The 21435-nt window shown below is 49.4% G+C and overlaps 1 protein-coding gene across 2 annotated transcripts; it reads right to left on the reverse strand.

The window, feature by feature from the left end:
* Positions 1 to 186: 186 nt before the first annotated feature.
* Positions 187 to 16391, reverse strand: kif19 (kinesin family member 19). 2 transcript variants are annotated; one of them, XM_028969008.1, is made up of 20 exons: positions 16165 to 16390; positions 15905 to 15985; positions 8418 to 8528; positions 8196 to 8283; positions 7830 to 7966; positions 6519 to 6644; positions 4580 to 4774; positions 3670 to 3816; positions 3431 to 3553; positions 3192 to 3348; positions 2927 to 3098; positions 2645 to 2843; positions 2267 to 2537; positions 2073 to 2194; positions 1832 to 1995; positions 1627 to 1735; positions 1431 to 1548; positions 962 to 1350; positions 737 to 881; positions 187 to 667 (listed from the first exon to the last, which is right to left on the reverse strand). In XM_028969008.1, exons 1-20 carry the CDS (start codon positions 16378 to 16380, stop codon positions 549 to 551), a joined length of 3189 nt encoding a protein of 1062 aa, XP_028824841.1. In that variant the 5' UTR covers positions 16381 to 16390; the 3' UTR covers positions 187 to 548. The 2 variants fall into 2 exon arrangements, with proteins under 2 accessions (XP_028824841.1, XP_028824839.1); XM_028969006.1 differs by having other exon boundaries at positions 187 to 881; positions 16165 to 16391.
* Between the last annotated feature and the right edge of the window lie 5044 nt (positions 16392 to 21435).

Here is a 21435-nt window from a genome sequence, read left to right on the forward strand (position 1 = left end):
CTGGTGTGTGTGAGAGTTTTACTGCACACGTGATCAGAAAGTGATGTGACATACTGAGTTTTTACAGAGAAATATTGAAGCTTCCTATCAAATCTACAGTGTGACTGTGGCAGTGAGTTGGACCACAATATTACCAGAAGGTGCACCAATACACACATAAACACACACAAAACACTACCGGGGGTCTAGTTTCATTCAAATTTATTTGATTACAAATTTAAAAATGTACAAAATAAAGTGTAGAAAATAGTTTCTGTATAATTATGAAAAACCATTAAACACAGAAAAGGCAGCAGTACAAAGCAAACAGTGAATAGATCACCTATAAGCAAATATTTAATCCTCACAATGGGATCCTTTGTGTGAAAATGTGCAGAAACTGTGAATGAACATCATCAGGGAGAAATGAAAAGCTGGCTTTATGAAAACTCACCACGTTTCATGGCCTTTTATGAGCCATAATTACATTTCTGTCTGTTTTGTATGAAAGTCAAAGACAGAGTGGACATCACGTGATCTCAGCATATGTAGGAGTGCATGTGTGTGTTTCAGTGTTTGCGCGTCCGCTGTCCCCCCACTCCGGTCGTGGTGACGTACAGGAGCGGCTGGGGGTGTCGCAGCTGGGGACCGCGCTTCAGGTGGAGGCTGGAGGGGTCTGCTGTCGGACCTGGAAGGTGAAGGCTAGATGAATTGTGTGTTGATTGGGCTGATGCTTGATGGGGAGGAGGGGCGTTACCTGGGTGCTGGGGGTTATGGGGACGCGCCTTGGTTAGTGGGTGGACCCCTCTGTGCTGGGGCCGCTGGCCATTGATGTGGAGGTGGGGGTCTGAGGTGCTGTCCAGTGGCCGGAATCTCTGGGCGGTGGTCTTTGACTGAGAGAGCTGGAGGAGACACGTTCTTTATTCCACTGTAGAGTTCTAGACTGGACTAGACTAGACCAATGTAGTCAGCATCCGCTCACCGCTTGACCTGTGACCTCGAATGACCGTGAACGCCTCTTGCGCCTGCGGGCCTCGAAGTCCTGGTCGCGGGGGATGGGGTTTTTGGGGGCGGGCTGCCGGTTTCGGGCTCGGGTCCAGGTGCTCTGGGGGGCGGGGCCGTCTCCAGTGCTGCTGGACAGGTTGTCGTCGGAGGTGGCGTGCCGGAGCTCGGGGCTGAGCTGGCGGCTGTGCCTGAGGACGGGGACTCGAGGGGACCCTTCGCTCAGGGACAGGGTGCTTTTCGGCTTCTCCGGGTCCAGTGGGGAGGGGGGAGGTGGCAGACGCAGGATGTCCACTTCCAGAGCCTTGGAGCGCCGCCGGGCAGCTTTCACCACGATGCTCTGGACGCCCCGCAGGATCTGCTGCCTCTCTGGGGGAAGGAAGCAGCAGGAAATGAAGTTCTGTCCAGGTGGGGGTCGGTGGAACCAGGTTCTGTGTGTGTGTGTGTACCTCTGCGTGAGACCAGGGCGTCGGTGCCGTTCTCGCTACTCTCAGGGGAGGAGTCCAGGTGACTGCTGACACTGTGGCTGAGGAGACTGTAGCTCAGGATGCTGTCAGGCGCGGCGGTCTGACATCAGAGGAGAACATCAGTGGCAACGCAAATCAATGTTCTGCAGGAGGAAATGAGGGACGAACATGTTCTGACCTCTCGGCTGCCCTGGCCATTGATGTGTATGGGAGGAGGAGTCATGACCACGGAGCCCTTCATCTGTCTGACGTGTGGGCTGCACCTGAACACTCGGTTGTTTTCCCCGCTAGGAGAGAGAGGAAGAGAGAGGAGCTCAGAACGCGCCATTGTCTGCAGTCCAGGTCTACACACCATCCTGATGAGAGCGGTTCTAGACTCTCACCCGTCCGGCTCGGGCAGGATGGGGGGCAGTGTGTGCCTCCGGACCTTCGGCGGGCCCTGTCTGGTTTCTGAGCCCAGAGTTCGCACGCTCTCCTGGTCCGAGTCCACGTCCTGCAGGGGGTCCCGACTCCGGCTGGGCAGTGTGATTTTGGGCAGGGAACCTTCCTGTGAAAGGTGGAGAACTCAGAAATGTTCTCCACAGTAAAACAGTGAGTTCTGGGTGTAGAACCCACATTCTCTACCTTGAGCGAACGGATGGTGACTCTGTCCAGTTCCACCACCTTGTCTAGGTTTCTCTCGTCCAGTTCCCTCAGGTACATCTCGTAGAGTTCCTGGAGGTGAGGAGGCACCAGCAGGCTGTGGTCTGAGGGGGGAGACCTTCTGTTGGTGACTGATGACTATGAGTGTCCGGCGCTGAGCTCATACAGAGACTCACCATCGATGAAGCGTCTCTGCTGCAGAATGATCTCGTCACAAAGGTGTCTGTGCTGCTCGAAGCGCTGGACCACCACGTTCTTCTGCCGAATGATGTTGTCCTTCAGCAGCGCATGTGACTGCATCTCCGCGTTCTCGATCTCCAGCTCATGGACCTTGCAGAGGAGCCCCAGCACCTCCTTCTGCTCCTCTGAGCTGATGCGCCGCGGGAGAAGCTCCTCCAGTCGCCGAGCGCGGTCCCTCAACTCCAGGAGACGCCGCTCCAGGCTGGCCTGTAAATGGAACATGTAATGTTCTAGCTCCAGTTCTCTTTAGTAGAAACCCTGGTCTAGCAACCAGAGTTGATGATTATGAAGTGAAGGCCACAGAAACACTCCACCTTCTGCTTATGGATCTTCTTCTGCTCCGCCATGAGTGTCACAAGGTTCTCTCTCGCCATGACGACCTCCTGTGCCTCGCTACTGTCGGGCGGAGAGTCGGGCGTGTCTGAGTCCTTCTCACTCTCGTCCTTGTTGAGATGCTCTTTCCTCCTCTCTGAGCGCCACTTCCTCCTACGCCGGCTGCGCTCCTGCTGCCAGCTGCACAGCGACAAGCGGACAACCAGCAGATGAGCCACGCCCCCTTCTGACATCATGCAAGCGAACGTGTGTGTGCAACTCACTCAGAGATGGTCAGCAGCTGTTTGGATGTGTCCACCTGGATCTCCATGTTGCTGTGCTCCAGCTGCATCAGGGTCCTCCTGATCTCCATCTGCTGGCGGAACGCCTCGATCAGCTGCTCCCTCAGCTGTTCCATCTCCAGCTGACCGTGGGAGGAGTGGGCCTGAACCTCGGCTGCAACGGAGACAGCTACTTACTGACCGTCCTGGGCTACAGCAGGTGACCTCAGGGTGTGTGTGCGCATGCGTGTGTGTCCATCAAGCTCACCCTGCACGTGTCGTATGTCGGTCTTGTCCGAGTTGAGCGGACGTCCTGCCTGGTCCGCGATCTTCTTCTTCAGCCTCTGGATCTCAGAGCGTAGGTCAGAGATGATGCTGGTGTACTGAGCAATGTGGTACGACACGTTCAGCAGGTTGCGCTTCACCTGGGGAGCAGAGAGATACCTGTCAGTCAAATCAGTCACTTACTAGTTTACAGAGACCTTCATGGCCAATGTAAACTCGTACCCGCGTGCGGATGCTTTTGGCGCGGTCTGCGTACGTCAGCGTGTTACGAGACTCTTCAAACGCCAAGGAGGCGGGGCTTATGTGTGCAATCATCACAGTCCTGCTGTTCCCACCAAGAGAGTCCTGTCAATCAAACATCAGTAGAACCAATGAAGGTACGACCTCTGATGTATATCCTGGTGTTGTGTATGTTGAATGTGTGTCTATCGTGTGTATTTTGTGAACCTGTGTGTGTGTACCTTCAGCAGTCGGGTTAGCTTGCTGTCTCTGTAGTTGACGTATTTATTACCATGCTTCTCACTGAGGGCGTTGATGCAGTTCCCGAGAGCGAGGAGGGAACGGTTGATGTGGGCTCCTTCCTTCAGGCGCTGCCCTCGGTTCTGAGTCTGGAAGAAAGGAACACAGTAGACTTGAAGTTGCTCATGTAATCCAGCAGATGGCGCCAAAACTATTTCTTTTCCAGGCGGTGACGTCAAAGTGACACATGCTGTCTATTTGTCTCTAATTATTACCTCTCTCCTTCTCTTCCTGCCCTCCTGTTCATCAACAGAACATATATATATATATATATATATATATATATATATATATATATATATATATATATATATATATATATATATATATATATATATATATATATATATATATATATATATATATATAATTTAATTAAATGTAAATATCAAATATTAAAATTGGGAATAAAAAGTGAAGTGATTATTATTGTGATTAACAGGCTGGGGCAGTGGTGGCCTAGTGGCCCCGTAATCAGAAGGTTGCCAAGGTGCCGCTTAGGTGCCACTGAGCAAAAGCACCGTCCCCACACACTGCTCCCCGGGCGCCTGTCATGGTAAGCCTTGTTGAGCAGTGGGCAGCCATGACAGGTGCCCGGGGAGCAGTGTGTGGGGATGGTGCTTGCCTCAGTGGCACCTCAGGTGTTGGGATTCGAACCAGCAACCTTCCGATTTCCTACCCGCTTGGCCACCACTGCCCCAACCACATGAAATGAATAATGGCAGAATAAAATCATCAAATAAACAATAAAGAATGATTAAATGTATTCTGAAAATACATTCTCCCTTATTCTTAGTGAAGGTCCTTGCATTGTGACACACACACACACACACACACACACACACCCTTTACCTGTGATGCACGCTCAGATCCAGCAAGATCAATCATGAAGAGTCGGGCAAAGCGAACCTCCTGCAGGACATCACGGCAACGGCTCTGCTGTCTCACAGCAACCTGCAGCACTGCGTGAGAGCGCGAGGATGTCTGATTGGCTGCTGTGGGCTCCTGCGTTCGCTGCTTGTTCCCCTTCATCAGAAGCTCCATGATCTGCTCAAGATGAAGAGAGGATGTGGAGGATCACGGGACTGCATGGACAAGAGTGGTGTAAAGGCCCAAATACCAGTTCTGCTTGTTAGCTTGGATGTGGTGTTAGCGCTGCTAGGAACGTTCTCTCTCAGCGGTTAGTTCTGTTCGTGAGGGGTTCTAACCTTTAGCTGTTTTTACATTAGCGCTACTCAGATTGTTCTTGGTTAGCTCTGTTCCTGGGGGGGTTCTAGTCTTTAGCCTTTTTTACAGTAGCTCTACTCGGAGTGTTCTTGGTTAGCTCTGTTCGTGGGGGTTTCTAGTCTTTAGTCTTTAGCTGTTTTTACAGTAGCACTTCTCGGTGTGTTCTTGGTTAGCTCTGTTCCTGGGGGGTTTTAGTCTTTAGCTGTTTTTACATTAGCGCTACTCAGATTGTTCTTGGTTAGCTCTGTTCCTGGGGGGGTTCTAGTCTTTAGCCTTTTTTACAGTAGCTCTACTCGGATTGTTCTTGGTTAGCTCTGTTCGTGGGGGTTTCTAGTCTTTAGCTGTTTTTACATTAGTGCTACTCGGATTGTTCTTGGTTAGCTCTGTTCGTGGGGGTTTCTAGCCTTTAGCTGTTTTTACATTAGTGCTACTTGGATTGTTCTTGGTTAGCTCTGTTCGTGGGGGTTTCTAGTCTTTAGCTGTTTTTACATTAGTGCTACTCGGATTGTTCTTGGTTAGCTCTGTTTGTGGGGGTTTCTAGTCTTTAGTTGTTTTTACATTAGTGCTACTCGGATTGTTCTTGGTTAGCTCTGTTCGTGGGGGTTTCTAGTCTTTAGCTGTTTTTACATTAGTGCTACTCGGATTGTTCTTGGTTAGCTCTGTTCGTGGGGGTTTCTAGTCTTTAGCTGTTTTTACATTAGTGCTACTTGGATTGTTCTTGGTTAGCTCTGTTCGTGGGGGTTTCTAGTCTTTAGCTGTTTTTACAGTAGCTCTACTCGGATTGTTCTTGGTTAGCTCTGTTCGTGGGGGTTTCTAGTCTTTAGCTGTTTTTACATTAGTGCTACTCGGATTGTTCTTGGTTAGCTCTGTTCCTGGGGGGTTTTAGTCTTTAGCTGTTTTTACAGTAGCACTTCTCGGTGTGTTCTTGGTTAGCTCTGTTCGTGGGGGGTTTTAGTCTTTAGCTGTTTTTACAGTAGCTCTACTCGGATTGTTCTTGGTTAGCTCTGTTCCTGGGGGGTTTTAGTCTTTAGCTGTTTTTACAGTAGCTCTACTCGGATTGTTCTTGGTTAGCTCTGTTCGTGGGGGTTTCTAGTCTTTAGCTGTTTTTACATTAGTGCTACTCGGATTGTTCTTGGTTAGCTCTGTTCCTGGGGGGTTTTAGTCTTTAGCTGTTTTTACATTAGTGCTACTCGGATTGTTCTTGGTTAGCTCTGTTCGTGGGGGTTTCTAGTCTTTAGCTATTTTTACAGAAGCTCTTCTCGGTGTGTTCTTGGTTAGCTCTGTTCATGGGGGGTTCTAGTCTTTAGCTCTACTGGTGTTAGAGCTGCTAAGTGCGTTTTCTCTCAGTGGTTAGCTCCGTTTATTGGGAGATTTCTAGTCTTTAGCCTCTTTTGGAATTTTTTGTGGCGCTCTGTTTGTAGGGTCAGGGGTGTTCTAGTCTTTAGCTCTCTTTACTTTGTGCTCTGTGTCTATGTTAATCTTAATCCACAGTGGACATAATGTTCTGAAAATCCATGTGCAGGTTGTGAGTGAGCATGTGTGTGCTCCTCTTTGTGGTGCAGACCTCTTGGGCATTGATGGTAGACACCTCAGTGATTCCCGCCACCTGAATCTCGCCTTTGGCGTCCTCTCTGAGCTCCAGAAAACCAGATGATGGGTTCAGAAGATCCCGGATCATCTCATTGTAGATCTGAAGAAGAGACCAAATCCCAAATCATTCCCTCAACTGTAAACACAGAGTCCACAGTCTGGAGCTGGAAAACAGAAGAATGGTCAGTGGAAAGTGTGACACTGCATGGTGTTTATTACTGAAAGAGCAGGATTTGAACCAGACAGCCAGGCTCATGGAGTCTCTCCGGACGATGCTCAGCCACCTTTAGAACGTGGTCAAAATCTAAAAATGTCACTCAGCTTTGCTGAGGTCGGCATTCAAGTATAAAAAGGTTGGTAATTTTGAAGTGATGCTAATGTCGTATGAAAAGCTCCCATTGATGCCGTAATTGGGGAACCACGGAGCATCTGCCCCAGCCAGAGACTGCAGGAGAAAAAGGAGGATGTGGTGGCTTTCACCAAGAAAGCAGCATTCATGTCCTTCTGAGAGCCACCAGCCTCGTATACGGCACCACCCTGGCCACATGAATAAATATTTGATGGAAAATGTATGTTGGTGTGGAGGGTAAATAGGTTCTCTGAGAGTTCTGTGTATGTGTACACGTATGTGCGTTAAAGAGGCTGAAAGACTGAAGGAACAGATGGGCCGATACTAAAACGCTGGTCGTAAAACTGAGGTTAACCCCTTTGTTTTCAGCTGCTGTGACAAGCCCAGCGCTCCCTAGAGACGGCAAACTGTCAGCGCCGGGGCTTGGACTCAAACACTACGTCTGATTTACCATCCGCAATCTTCTACCTTACCCTGCTATGCCCGAGAGCGTGCAGACCACGCCTCTGACAGCACCACTTCCTCCACATGAGCCCTGAGGGCCATGTTCAGACTCAAGTTCCATCCCAGAACCTGCTGGGTTCTAAACTCTTCTGCAGATGAAGTTGTGGTGAAATAACATTAAAAGGCACCCCTGAAGTAAGAAAGATGAAGAAGATAATCACAGCTGACAGGCGGGGAGGTTCAGCTGTGGAGACACTTCTCCGGCACTTCTTCTACACCCACACTTCTGAGCCTTCAGCAGATCAATGGCCACATGTCAGCTGAAGTGCAAAGCCTTGTGGGTAAATACTGCAGCATTCAGCGGAGTCTGGTTCTGGTTAGTGACAACTGGGGATAAAATCTTAACTAATGTTTTTATGGCTGAAACGGCAGGCTTGTGCTCCACACATGAAGTGATAGGTGCTACAGCAGAACCAAGGTGGTTGTTCTCACCTCCAGGTAGGACATGGAGACGCTGTACTGCATGTCATCACTAGTCTCCTCCATGGCACAGAACAGGTCATTCAGCGTCCGCACGTAAATACCAGGTTCTCGGTCCGTGCCCAGCATAGTGTAGGTCTTCCCACAACCTACACACACACACACACACACACCTTCTATTTCCAGAAGCACTAATCGCATGCTGCTCAGCTCAGCTGTACCGAGACGGAAGGGTTTCCCTTCCAGCATTAATACAGGGAAAACCTGATCACAGCGGGGCCACGACCTTATCCCAGACAGGATCAGTGGTTAATTAGGGATGAAACACTGATAAACACAGGCCAGTAGGACAGGAGAGGAAGGAGGGCTGGATCTCACCTGTAGGACCGTAGGCAAAAACGGTGGCATTGTAGCCTGAAATGAGGCCCTCGATCAGACCTTTAGTGGTGGACCTGTATACCTCCTCCTGCAGAAAAAACACAAACACATTGCCTTTATCTCCCAACACACAGACCCTTAACCACATACACACAAAGCTTCATCTCCATGGAAACCCATCAGTGATGGTGAAAGAGGAATAAGTGGAAAGCTGGGCCTCACCTGAGTGGCAGTGCAGTCAAAAGCCACGTCAAACATGTAGGTCTTCTCCCGAGAGCGGTTGGCACGCAGAACGTCGTCAGGGTCCTCCATGGGGTCCATCAGAACCACCATCTATAGCAGAGACATGTCTGGCTTAGATAAAAACCAGCAGGAAGTGTGAGTGCAGCAGAGAACACAAAGAACCAGAAAGAGGGTGGCATAGATGGGTGGACAGATACAGGGGGGATCAGTAATGAGGGGATGGGTCATCATAATTCTAGTGGCCACAGCTGGACAGGGGCACGATAAAAACAGACTATAATTAAAATGAAGGTTAATGGGGCCCAAAGGCATATTCTGTCACACAGGACCCAGAATTCTAGTTCTGGATGGACAGATGGGCAATGAATAGAAGTTCTTTCATCAGCTCTGGTCACAGCCCAAAAAGCAGCAGGGAACATAGAACACGCTCAGCACAGAAGTTGAGTTCAGCACTTGGACATGCATTGGAAACATGCACCATGACATGGTTTGTGTGTTTGTGTCCTGTCAGCTGTGACCGGACCTGTTCAGTTGTGAGAAAACTCTATGCTGGTGAAGAAGGACCTATGGTCTTGATGAAATGAAATGAAGAAATATGATGGGAAAATCTCGCAGGACCTGGGTGGGGAACCACAGATCAGTTTATGCAGACTGTATATCTGCTCGACAGCTGGTTATCGTACAGAAGAATGTGCCAGGAGGAACCCCGGCGCAGGGTATTAATATCAGCAGGTGGACTCTCCTACAATGAGGTGTCCAGCTTCATTGTGTCCAACATCAGCTGACGCGTGAATTGCGCAAGGCGCACAACTTATAAAACATTCACACCCCGACCGCAAAACAGCCGGCAGTCGCGTCAAATCAATTAGGACTGTGGTGTTAATTACATTCAGAGCTTATCGAGTGCAGAACGATGGGCGAAAATAGCCACCGTCATCAAGTTACCAATCAGCACATCCAGAACACTACAGTGGTGTGAAAAGGCAGCTTTTCAGTTCAACATGATGTAGCTCCGCCCACGGTGGGAGGGGTCACATCACCTGATCATTGCAGGAGTACCAAATTAATTCAATCTCCCAATTCTTGATGAGGAAGACTGATGTTGTCCCATCAGACCCAGTTTAGGGAGTCATGCTCTGCCCATCTGGCAACACAAAAATGGACATTTTTATATGCTGTCTAATGATAATGATGAAGACGATGGTGGTTTACTGGTTATTTCAGTGATAAAAAGAGAAGTGAGGAAGATGCACTGATGATCAGAAAATCCACCAGAACACAAATGTGATAATTATCAATTACTGATCAATAATGATCAAAGGGTTTAAACACACACCAGATATGAGAGAACTACACACACAGTATCAGCCTATTAAATCTACAAAGGAGCCTGCAACATGTGTGTGTTTGTTTGTCTGTGTGTGTTTGTACTGATAATGGTATGATACGTCACCCTCGTCCCTTTAATCTGTGGCCCCTGGTGACGCAGTGGTTGCCTTGGTAACGGGCAGTCAGCAGTCTGGCACCTGTTGCCATTAGGCTAATGGAGAGTGCGCAGGGGCCCGAGAGACAGGGGGAGAGTTCCCCACATCACATGTCAGAAACTAGAACCTGCACTGTCAGAACCATGTTTTAGTCACAACTTTATCATCACCATCACCATCATCATCACATGCAGAGAACATCAGAACAGATACAGAACCAAAGGTTAAAAGGTTAACTCTCTGTGATAAAACTGTCAGTTCTCGACCACCACGTGTGTGACATAACAGTGACATAACGAGCAGTTCAGACACCTGATCCTCCCCCTGCACCTGCAGGATGATGTGCTTCAACCATCTGGTATTTGGATCAGCCAATCAGAGCCCAGCAGCATTCAGACAAGACCACATAACCGTTTCTGGTTTCAGGGGCGGAGTCTACATTTCAATGTTAACGTGATACGTGCTGCTCAGGTGCAGCAGCGCAGTGGAGTCTCATACAATGCTGTACACACACATTAAGGGGAGATTTTAGAATTAAGGGGACCTTCTACTGTCATTCAAAGGTGCTGAATTTTCTGGTCCTGGATGAACATCAATCAGCTATAGACCACACACACCTTCATCACCGACCATGCACCAATCACCCTTCTATAACCTGCAGATGGGTATGTACCCATCACCCTTCCATCACCCACCGACCACATTTACATTTACAGCATTTATCAGACACCCTTATCCAGAGCGACTTACAATCAGTAGTTACAGGGACAGTCCCCCTGGAGCAATTTAGGGTTAAGTGTCTTGCTCAGGGACACAATGGTAGTAAACGGGATTTGAACCTGGGTCTTCTGGTTCATATGCGAGTGTGTTACCCACTAGGCTACGACCACGCACCCATCACCTCCCATCACCCTTCCATCACCCACCGACCATGCACCCATCACCTTCCCATCACCTGCAGACCACATACCCATCCACCCTTCCATCACCCACCGACCATGCACCCATCCACCCTTCCATAACCCACCAACCACGCACCCATCACCCTTCCATCACCCACCGACCACGCACCCATCACCTCCCATCACCCTTCCATCACCCACCGACCACGCACCCATCACCTCCCATCACCCTTCCATCACCCACCGACCATGCACCCATCACCCTTCCATCACCCACCGACCACGCACCCGTCACCTCCCATCACCCTTCCATCACCCACCGACCACGCACCCATCACCTCCCATCACCCTTCCATCACCCACCGACCACGCACCCATCACCATTCCATCACCCACCGATCACGCACCCATCACCTCCAGACCACATACCCATCCACCCTTCCATCACCCAGCTACCACGCACCCATCACCTCCCATCACCCTTCCATCACCCACCGACCATGCACCCATCACCTCCCATCACCCTTCCATCACCCACCGACCATGCACCCATCACCCTTCCATCACCGACCGACCATGCACCCATCACCTCCCATCACCCTTCCATCACCCACCGACCACGCACCCATCACCTCCCATCACCCTTCCATCACCCACCGACCATGCACCCATCACCCTTCCATCACCCACCGACCATGCACCCATCACCTCCCATCACCCTTCCATCACCCACCGACCACGCACCCATCACCTCCCATCACCCTTCCATCACCCACCGACCACGCACCCATCACATCCCATCACCCTTCCGTCACCCACCGACCATGCACCCATCACCCTTCCATCACCCACCGACCACGCACCCATCACCTCCCATCACCCTTCCATCACCCACCGACCATGCACCCATCACCCTTCCATCACCCACCGACCACGCACCCATCACCTTCCATCACCCACCGACCATGCACCCATCACCCTTCCATCACCCACCGACCACGCACCCATCACCTCCCATCACCCTTCCATCACCCACCGACCACGCACCCATCACCATTCCATCACCCACCGACCATGCACCCATCACCCTTCCATCACCCACCGACCACGCACCCATCACCCTTCCATCACCCACCGACCATGCACCCATCACCCTTCCATCACCCACCGACCATGTACCCATCACCCTTCCATCACCCACCGACCACGCACCCATCACCTCCCATCACCCTTCCATCACCCACCGACCATGCACCCATCACCCTTCCATCACCCACCGACCATGCACCCATCACCCTTCCATCACCCACCCTTCGCCCATCATCTGCCCATCATGTGGGTGTGTGTGTCCAGATCAGCAGGTGTGTGTTGATACTGTTGTTGATTATCAGAAGCAGGTCAGGTGAACAGGATTCTGTTTTCCAGTCACTACTCTTTAAGTTTTAATTGTATTAATCCGGTTGTTTATTCCTGTTCTGTAATTAATTCCGTAATCTGTACACACAGACATTTGTTGGTGTCACATGACTGCATGGCGGATGCTGGCAGGATCAGTGGAGATGAGGCGGGATTAATCACCGCTAATAACCTGATTAATCTCCTCACCTGGTGCAGCACAGAACATGCGTCTTTCTCGGGATGAAGATGAACCCGACATTTAACAAGCTACAGGACACGCCCACTGGCACCTGCACAAGTAAAAAGCTGCCACATGGAGCATCACATGACCCGGAAAGAAAACCCGCAAAACTGACCGCATATTCTATCTCTCTCCCACACATTATCATTGTGAAAGTGGAGGGGCGTGGACTGCGTGACAAACGGCCGCTCATTACAGCGCCTGTACGGTTCAGTTCACCTGCTGGTTCAGAACCATGACTGCAGAACCCGGCTCACATTATAGAAGGGAATTATGTCCCATGATGCACCGTGAAAGACACTAACAAGCTCATCAGCACAGTTGGGTGTTTCTCACCCAGGTCATTACAGGAGCACAGGGGACTGGGGGTGCGTGGGGACCGTCCATTCACTCACATGCGGCCCCGCCCATACTCTCCTCATGCCGCAGAGTCCTGATTACACAACAGCGATTAAATGACTGCGAGTGACAGACGGAGAACACGACACACACACATACATACACTCGCACACACACTCACGTGGCCCCGCCCATACTCTGTTTGGTCGCCCCACCCTTCCGCTCCTTGTGCCACAGAGTCCTGATTGCACAACAGCGATTAAATGACTGCGAGTGACAGACAGAGAACACGACACACACATAAACACACAGACTGGAAGTTCATCAGTAGGCCCCAGAAGAGGGTGTTAGTAGCCTAGTGGGTAACACACTCGCCAGTGAACAAGAAGACCCAGGTTCAAGCCCCACTTACTACCACTTACTGAGCGAGACACTACGGGGGGGGACTGTCCCTGTCACTAGTGATCATAAGGTGCTCTGGATAAGGGCGTCTGGTAAATGTAGACGAATGTTCTGGAAGATTTTAGGCTTGTTTTAGGTTCTGAGACTCGGTAAAGAGAGAGACGCCACAGCAGGGATGGGTCATTAGATGAGAAATATCCGTGCTCGAGCTCAAGGTGAAGGTGATCGGAAAACAGGTGGAACCGGATACGTGCAGGAGGGAATTTACAGACTCGCGGCTGGACGCCGACAGGTAGCGTCTCAGTCGGGTCTTTTGTGTAGAGCGGCCGGACGGACCTCCCTCGCTCTCTTCTGAAGTTCGTGCAAAGCACCTGTGTGTGAAAGGGCCACATTGTGTGTGTGTACACAGTAGCACACACACACACACCAACAGGGGTGATTTCCAGCATGTAAAGGTCAATGTTCTTTTTTATTTGCAATTTGCCGTATCCAATTACAGTGGAGATAAAAGAGACCCCCCCCCAACCCCACCGTGAGCAGCACCCCCCTCCCGGGCACTGATCTTCCCCCGCGGAGGGCAGAGCTGAAGAAAAAACACAACACAACAAAACAATGGCCCTGACCTTGTCTGGGTGTAGCCATGGTGACGGGGCCTCTTGGTAAACCATGCAGTGTGTGTGTGTGTGTGTGTGTGTGTGTGTGTGTTTGTGTGTGAAAGACAGACCCGGCCCTCCACGATGCTCCATGTCCAACCCCGGAGTGGTGGGCACAGATACCCACTGCAGTGCCCGCTGTCTTCACACGGGCAATAAAAATACCCGAAACGTGCAGCTCGTACACCAGAAATGACCCAGAATCCTCCACATCACATATCATCATTTAGAGGGCTGGGATTAACACAAGGAGCCTCATCAGGCCACAGAGATCAGTGATGGAAAAAGGTCATGTGGTCTGAGGAGTCCAGACTGACCCTATTCCAGAGTGAAGGGAAGAACATGAAGTCCATGCTGCAAGTCCCTGTGGAGGAGGCGTTATGTCACCTGATACCTGAACACTTTCTGTCCTGATGATGAAGATGTCAGTGTGGATCAGGGAACATCAGAATCTCAATCTAAGAATCTGAGATTCTTCAGGATGTGCAGGAGAAGACATCCAACATGAATACAACGCTGGACTGATGTTTGGAGAAATAATGACAGTGAATTCATTTTGTAAACACTTAGATAGAGACACTTCAAACGTTCCAGCGTATTTTAAATATGAGTGTGAGACACATTTTTTATTTTAGACTTTGTCTTAAATATTCAACTGTGTGAATTTATTTTAAATATTTGAGTGTGTAAAGTGTACATTAATTTTAAATTAAATTCAAGCATATTATATCGCACATCACATAAATAATATTTCAGTGCTGTGTAAACAGGATTGCTATTCTATTTATAGGCCTGCATATAACTAAAAAAAAGCTTGATTAGGCAAGTGTGTGTGTGTGTGTGTGTGTGTGTTTGTGTTGAGCTTTACGATGTTAACCCTCTTAATTCCAGTAAACACCCTGTCTGTCTGAGTGACCCGTCACAGCTTCAGTTCAACGCTGGACAACCCAACCGTGTTCTTAGAAGAGCTGATAATCCACACACACACACACACACACATACACACACACACACATCATTTGTTCTTGTTGGCGTGAGGAGCAGGTGGAGTTAAGTGATGAGCTGAGCTGAGCTCGGCCTGCTGGGAGATCATCTGCACCAGATGGCCTCGGCTGAGCTGCACAATCAGATCATTTCTGGTCAGTCAGCGATTCCAGGTAATTACTTACTGTGTGTATGTGCGTGTATGTGTGTGTGTGTGTGTGTGTTTGTGAGCAGTGCAAGCGTGTGTGTGTACGTGTTTGTGTGTGTGTGTGTTTTCGAGCAGTGCGTGTGTGTGTGCATGTGTCTCTGTGTGTGTGTGTGTATCTCTGTGTGTGTCTGTATGTGTGTGAGCAGTGCATGCGGGTATGTGTACGTGTGTGTTTGTGTGTGTATGTGTTTGTGAGCAGTGTGTGTGTGTGTGTGTTGAACATTGTGGATAAACTGCCCTCCTTCACTCAGCTGCTCAGATGCACAAACACAATGGAGATGAGATAAGGTGCAGCACTCCTCACACCTCCAACTGGCCTGCACCACCCGTATCCACACACACACACACACCGTCAACAGAAGTGAAGATGAGAGACACTGACCAGACACAACCCTGGTACTGACGTAGACACCAAACAATGACACCACCGTGACAACACCGAGCAGCGATGTTCTGCGCTAGAAAACTTCCTTGAGAGACGTAACCAGAGTGGCGTCTGCGCCATGTGACCACAGCAGTGTTCATTACCAACACCAGCAGCACTACTGAAGGATGTGTGTGCGAGAGTGTGTAGAGAAAGTGATTGTTTTTGTCACACTACAATCACCATAACAACGTGCATCTTCCATATCCACGCATTTGAAAGTGACGTGATTGTCATTGTGACACACTGCGGCACAGCACACGGTGACACTGTGAAACGTGTCCTCTGAGCTGTGGGCAGCCACTGATCACTGTGTGTGTGTGACATGATCTTGGTCCTGAATGTTCATAATGAATGAAATGGCTGCAGTTGGAGCAAACTTTCTCCTACACACACACACACACACACACACACACACACACACTGCTGACCTGGTCGTCCACTCTGTGGGCCACCGCTGTGGCCCCCTCTTCCTGCTCAGCATCACTGAGGGGTCGGATTCTCAGGGCGACCTGTGAAAAGGAGAGACGCAGGTCAGGCAGCAGCCAGGTGAATAATTCAGGGCTGAAGCCAGAGAGCAGCAGATCGGTGGAAACGGAGAAGCGGCGTGGACTTCATTTACATTCTAATAAGGGCGAGATCTTCATCCTCATGCTCCTCATGATGGCTGGTCTTATGAAGCTCCACTCACCGTCAGCTGCTGCTCTTTAGACTCGCCGCTGTCCTTCATGGCGTCTCCTGGTTCTGCTGTCCTCTTCCTCCGGACCTGTCCTACATGATCGCGGAGACGCGCCGCAGACTCGCACCGCCGCGCCGCACCGCCGCGCCGCGCCGCCGCTGTGTTGTCGCCCGGATCCCTTAGAGATGAGAGGAGGTGAAGTGAGAAGCCGCGGCTCTTCAGGGTCATAAACGCGTCATGAGACGCCGCCGACGCGCCACCCAGCGGATTAGAGCCCAGCCTCCACCCTCCAGAGAACCTGAGCTGCAAACCTGATCCATGGAGCAGAGCGACTACGTCAGCTCCACATCTTCACCCAGTCCCTCTGCTTTTACTCCCCACACGCCTGTTCTACTCGAATAGAACCTGTACGTGGTGGGATCTCCACCGATGGTGTCCCAGCCTCCACCCTCCAGAGAACCTGAGCTGCAAACCTGATCCATGGAGCAGAGCGACTACGTCAGCTCCACATCTTCACCCAGTCCCTCTGCTTTTACTCCCCACACGCCTGTTCTACTCGAATAGAACCTGTACGTGGTGGGATCTCCACCGATGGTGTCCCAGCCTCCACCCTCCAGAAAACCTGAGCTGCAAACCTGATCCATGGAGCAGAGCGACTACGTCAGCTCCACATCTTCACCCAGTCCCTCTGCTTTTACTCCCCACACGCCTGTTCTACTCGAATAGAACCTGTACGTGGTGGGATCTCCAGCGATGGTGTCCCAGCCTCCACCCTCCTGAGAACCTGAGCTGCAAACCTGATCCATGGAGCAGAGCGACTACATCAGCTCCACATCTTCACCCAGTCCCTCTGCTTTTACTCCCCACACGCCTGTTCTACTCGAATAGAACCTGTACGTGGTGGGATCTCCAGCGATGGTGTCCCAGCCTCCACCCTCCTGAGAACCTGAGCTGCAAACCTGATCCATGGAGCAGAGCGACTACGTCAGCTCCACATCTTCACCAAGTCCCTCTGCTTTTACTCCCCACACGCCTGTTCTACTCGAATAGAACCTGTACGTGGTGGGATCTCCAGCAATGGTGTCCCAGCCTCCACCCTCCTGAGAACCTGAGCTGCAAACCTGATCCATGGAGCAGAGCGACTACGTCAGCTCCACATCTTCACCCAGTCCCTCTGCTTTTACTCCCCACACGCCTGTTCTACTCGAATAGAACCTGTACGTGGTGCGATCTCCAGCGATGGTGTCCCAGCCTCCACCCTCCAGAGAACCTGAGCTGCAAACCTGATCCATGGAGCAGAGCGACTACGTCAGCTCCACATCTTCACCCAGTCCCTCTGCTTTTACTCCCCACACGCCTGTTCTACTCGAATAGAACCTGTACGTGGTGCGATCTCCAGCGATGGTGTCCCAGCCTCCACCCTCCAGAGAACCTGAGCTGCAAACCTGATCCCATCTTCAGCACACTCAGGTCCTGCTGATGAGGTGGTGGTGGGACCATGTTGAGTCTCGTGTTTATGAGGAACGTTGTATGGACCAGCTGTCAGGAGAGAAGAGAGGAAAGACGTGCAGCACCGCCCTCACACTGGTGGATGATGTTCTCTGTTCTGTGATGAGTGTTCCATCTTGTCCTCACCATCACTGCCCTAAAAATGGATGTTCCAGTTGTTTTTTTTTAAGCTGGAGAAGTTGAGATGCTGTACACAGCAGAGCTGCAGGGGATTGATTTCATTTGTGCACATTCAGGACCCAATCAAACCCTAAAGAACCATAAAGCGCCATAAAGAACCTTATCTTCACTTCCCACTAGACCGAAGCAGACGCCATCTGTTCCACAGTAATGTGCTGTGACGACCGATAGCTGACTGTGACCTATGTAGGACCCGTGGGTGATGTCACCAGGTATCCCAGCAACCCCAACCTGACCCTCAGCCTGGACATCAGACCATCAGACCTCCATGTCCTCAATATTTGTTATCGTTGGACTTGTTGTGCTAATTGTACATCTGCTTGTTTGTGTAGTATTGTGCGGTATGAGAAGTCACCACCAGTCAGAACCGCGTTCTTCATTTTAGAACACAAGAAGAACTGAACACTTAAGTGATCTGAACCATTTTTATTGATCAGTCGATCAGTTATTAATTCAGTCATCAGAGTCAATAAAAAAATAAGGTACAAGTAAAACAGAGTAAAAGATCATGAAATGCTTGCAGATGATCTTCTCTTTCATTCTCCTGCCCTCCTCCCACCCTCCACCTCTCCGCTCGGGCCAGCAGTTCCTCCTTCTCCTCCTCTTTGCTCTGCTCAGTCTCATGTCCTGCTGTTGCTTTTCCAGAATCTTCATCTCCCCCTCGAACATCTGTGAGGTCAGTGTGGGATCAGATGTGGGACTTAGGCCCAGAACCAAAACAGTACCGACGTTGGACATCATCACTGATGATGATGATGGTGATGATGTGGGGTGAACTGACCTGCTGAGAATCCACACAGTCAGAACGTGTGACCCTGTCTTTCAGTAGGCGGAGCTTGGCACTCATGGGACACACCTTTAAACTGAGGGTGGGGTCTTTCTTTTTTAATAAGAAATCCTGCGTCCAAAGTTCCATCCATTTTCACCATGTTGGGCCTGCATGAGCAGAACATCAGAGACGTTGCCACGCTCCACTCTCATGCTCCTTGAAAAAACACCCTCCGGGTCCACATGATGGACGATTCTTTAATGTCCACACATGACACACAAGACGTCCAGCCTTCCACAGTCTGGAAGTATTTGGTTCCTCTGGAAGTAACAGGTTCCTCTGCAGGGCGTAGATGGAGTCGGGCTGGCATGATGTTCTCAGCGGTTACAGAAGACGACCAGGCCTTGCACCGTCCCCACCATGAACTTGGTAAGATGTCAGGATGGACAGTATTACTAAAGCACTTCCCCTGTGTCTATAATATGTCTGAAAGCGGTCAGAATATAGAGGATTCATGAACATTGACCTACCATTGTGGTCTCAGACTCAAGCGAGAGTCAGGCACGTCGCTAACAAGTTTGATCAAGTTCCTAACGGCATTTTATTTTATTCTATAAATACAATATAAAACATGAGAAAAACAACGTATGCCTGTAAGAGCTTCCATCTCACCTATTACAGGGCTGAAAGTAATCTCCGAAGTTTGTTGGTCTGCTGCTGAGAAGTTCTTCTTGTGATGTTCTTCTTTTCAGGGATGACACTGAATCGTTTCCTCCATGATAAAACCCTGCGGGGAGTTTCTGGAGCTGTAACCGTGGATGCTTCTCTTTTACTTCCAGTGCACTGAGTCTATGGTAGAGCTGCACAATTATGACCAAAATGATCATTCCAATTATTTTTATCAATATTATTAATCACGATTATTAATAGTTTTAGATAAATGCAGTTTTATTGCACTTTCTGTTTTAAACAAACAGTAAGTGAACATGGCTTTCAGATTTTTGGTGCTAAAAACCAGTCTGTCAGCATTTTCTGACGTAAGAGATGACCAAAGGCAGGTCACTATGAAAATACATCTTTTTTATATTTCGTGTATGGTCCAGGTCCATACACAAAGGCATCTTGTATAGATTTTTCAAGAACTGCAATATATAGAGGTGTCAGAACAGAAACGGTCTCTTTAACATGAATAACGCTTTATACAAGATGATAAAAGAATATCTTACTTATGAAAAGTTATGCACTGATTCCCCATTCGCTCGTTATTACAGTCACATGTGGAACAGAAGGCTACGCTTTTATTGCTTGTTTAAATGTGCTGCCCTAGTCTATGGTAAAGATTTCTGCACCCCAAAGGAAAGGAAAAATTTTGGTCGTGAAATAAAATTATTTTACAACAAGCTATACATTATACAGACTGTGAGAACTGTGTATAATCTGCATTCAAGTGTAGTTCAAGTAAATTTTTCCTTGATGCCCCAGCGCCCCCTATTGACGGGCTGATCTCAGGTCTGCTGTGCTTCCCTGGAGGAAGAGCATGAAGAACAGCAGCAGAATTTCACAGGCAGCTCAGTTCCTGGGTGTGATGATTCTTCATGAGAAGCCCCACATCCCAGATGTACGAGTCGTAGCTCACGTTGAGAGGGCCTCTCCGCCCTCCTGCCGGGCTCCAGGACATGGCAGTGGCCCAGTGCTTCACCACGCCCGGGTCTCAGGGGGTCATTCAACGTCATTCAAGCTGAAATTATTGTAGCAACCCATGGGTTGTAGCAGGTTGTAGCAACCCATGTCTTTTGATTGACTGGATTTGATTTGTGTGAGTAAGATAAACAATTGGGTCGCTATGATGGAAGGTGATCTGTTAAATAATAAATAATAATAAATAATTTGTTAAATAATAATAAATAAGATAAATAATACAGCCTATTATTAGTCTATGGGTTGTGCCTGGATTAAGGAATTTCTCACCAACTCTCCTCCACTGGTTCACCACAGGGCTGAGTGCTGAAACCCCTCCTGCACCCCACATCAACAATCTCCTCATCAGCTTCACTGAAGACACCACAGCGGTCAGACTTTACATTTCCCAAAAGCCATAACCACTTTAAACTCTTAAATGCACTGGCCACACAGTCGAACCCCCAGACTTCCTTCCTTCTAACCTACAGCTGCGCAATATCTCCACCTTCTCCATGTCCTCCTTACACATGGTTCATCCCCCGAGCCTTCGACTCAATGCGCTTGGCGTTCTCCCGCAGAGAAAGAGTCATCACCATCATCGTCATCAGGTCAGAGGCTATATTTACTGTACTGACCTCCTGCTCGGACCACGCTGGACCTGCACAGGAAGCAGGTTCCGCTTGGCCAGATGGTCGCTCCATCCCGGCGTATATTTCACTTTATTCTGATAGAGTCTAACCGCCTGACCAGGCAGCATAACCGATAACGTAAAAATAAGTATAAGATCAGACCTTTTTACATTTTTATTTATAAGTAATGTAGGGATATAGACAGAGCAACATAATTTAAAATTATTTTATTAAAATACAAAGCTCAACATAGACTGGTCCCTGATTACCAGAGTGACTTGTTAACAGAGTACTGCCCTAATGAACAAGTTCTCAGCAGGTGGACGAGCTTTCTTCTACAGAGCTCCTCTGCTCTGGAACAACCTTCCTGCTGATGCTCGGAACTAATATACAGTGTCAATATTTCAGTCCAGGCTAAAGACACGTCTTTTTAGTCAAGCGTTCCATAACAGCTCACAAATACTATGATGCTCACCTCACCTAGGCTGTCCTAGATAGTCCACTCAACAAGTTACC

This window comes from Denticeps clupeoides, unplaced genomic scaffold, assembly GCF_900700375.1.
Source record: "Denticeps clupeoides unplaced genomic scaffold, fDenClu1.1, whole genome shotgun sequence".
In the NCBI taxonomy this organism is placed as follows: Eukaryota; Metazoa; Chordata; class Actinopteri; order Clupeiformes; family Denticipitidae; genus Denticeps; species Denticeps clupeoides.

Excerpts from the sequence above, each read along its gene's own strand:
- kif19 (XM_028969006.1), bottom strand. The coding sequence starts at position 16,380 with ATGACCCTGAAGAGCCGCGGCTTCTCACTTCACCTCCTCTCATCTCTA. Across the intron at positions 6,645-7,829 it reads TCTCCATGTCCTACCTGGAG|ATCTACAATGAGATGATCCG; the intron begins GTGAGAACAACC and ends TCTCTTCTTCAG. Across the intron at positions 2,195-2,266 it reads GCAGAGACGCTTCATCGATG|ACCACAGCCTGCTGGTGCCT; the intron begins GTGAGTCTCTGT and ends CTCCCCCCTCAG.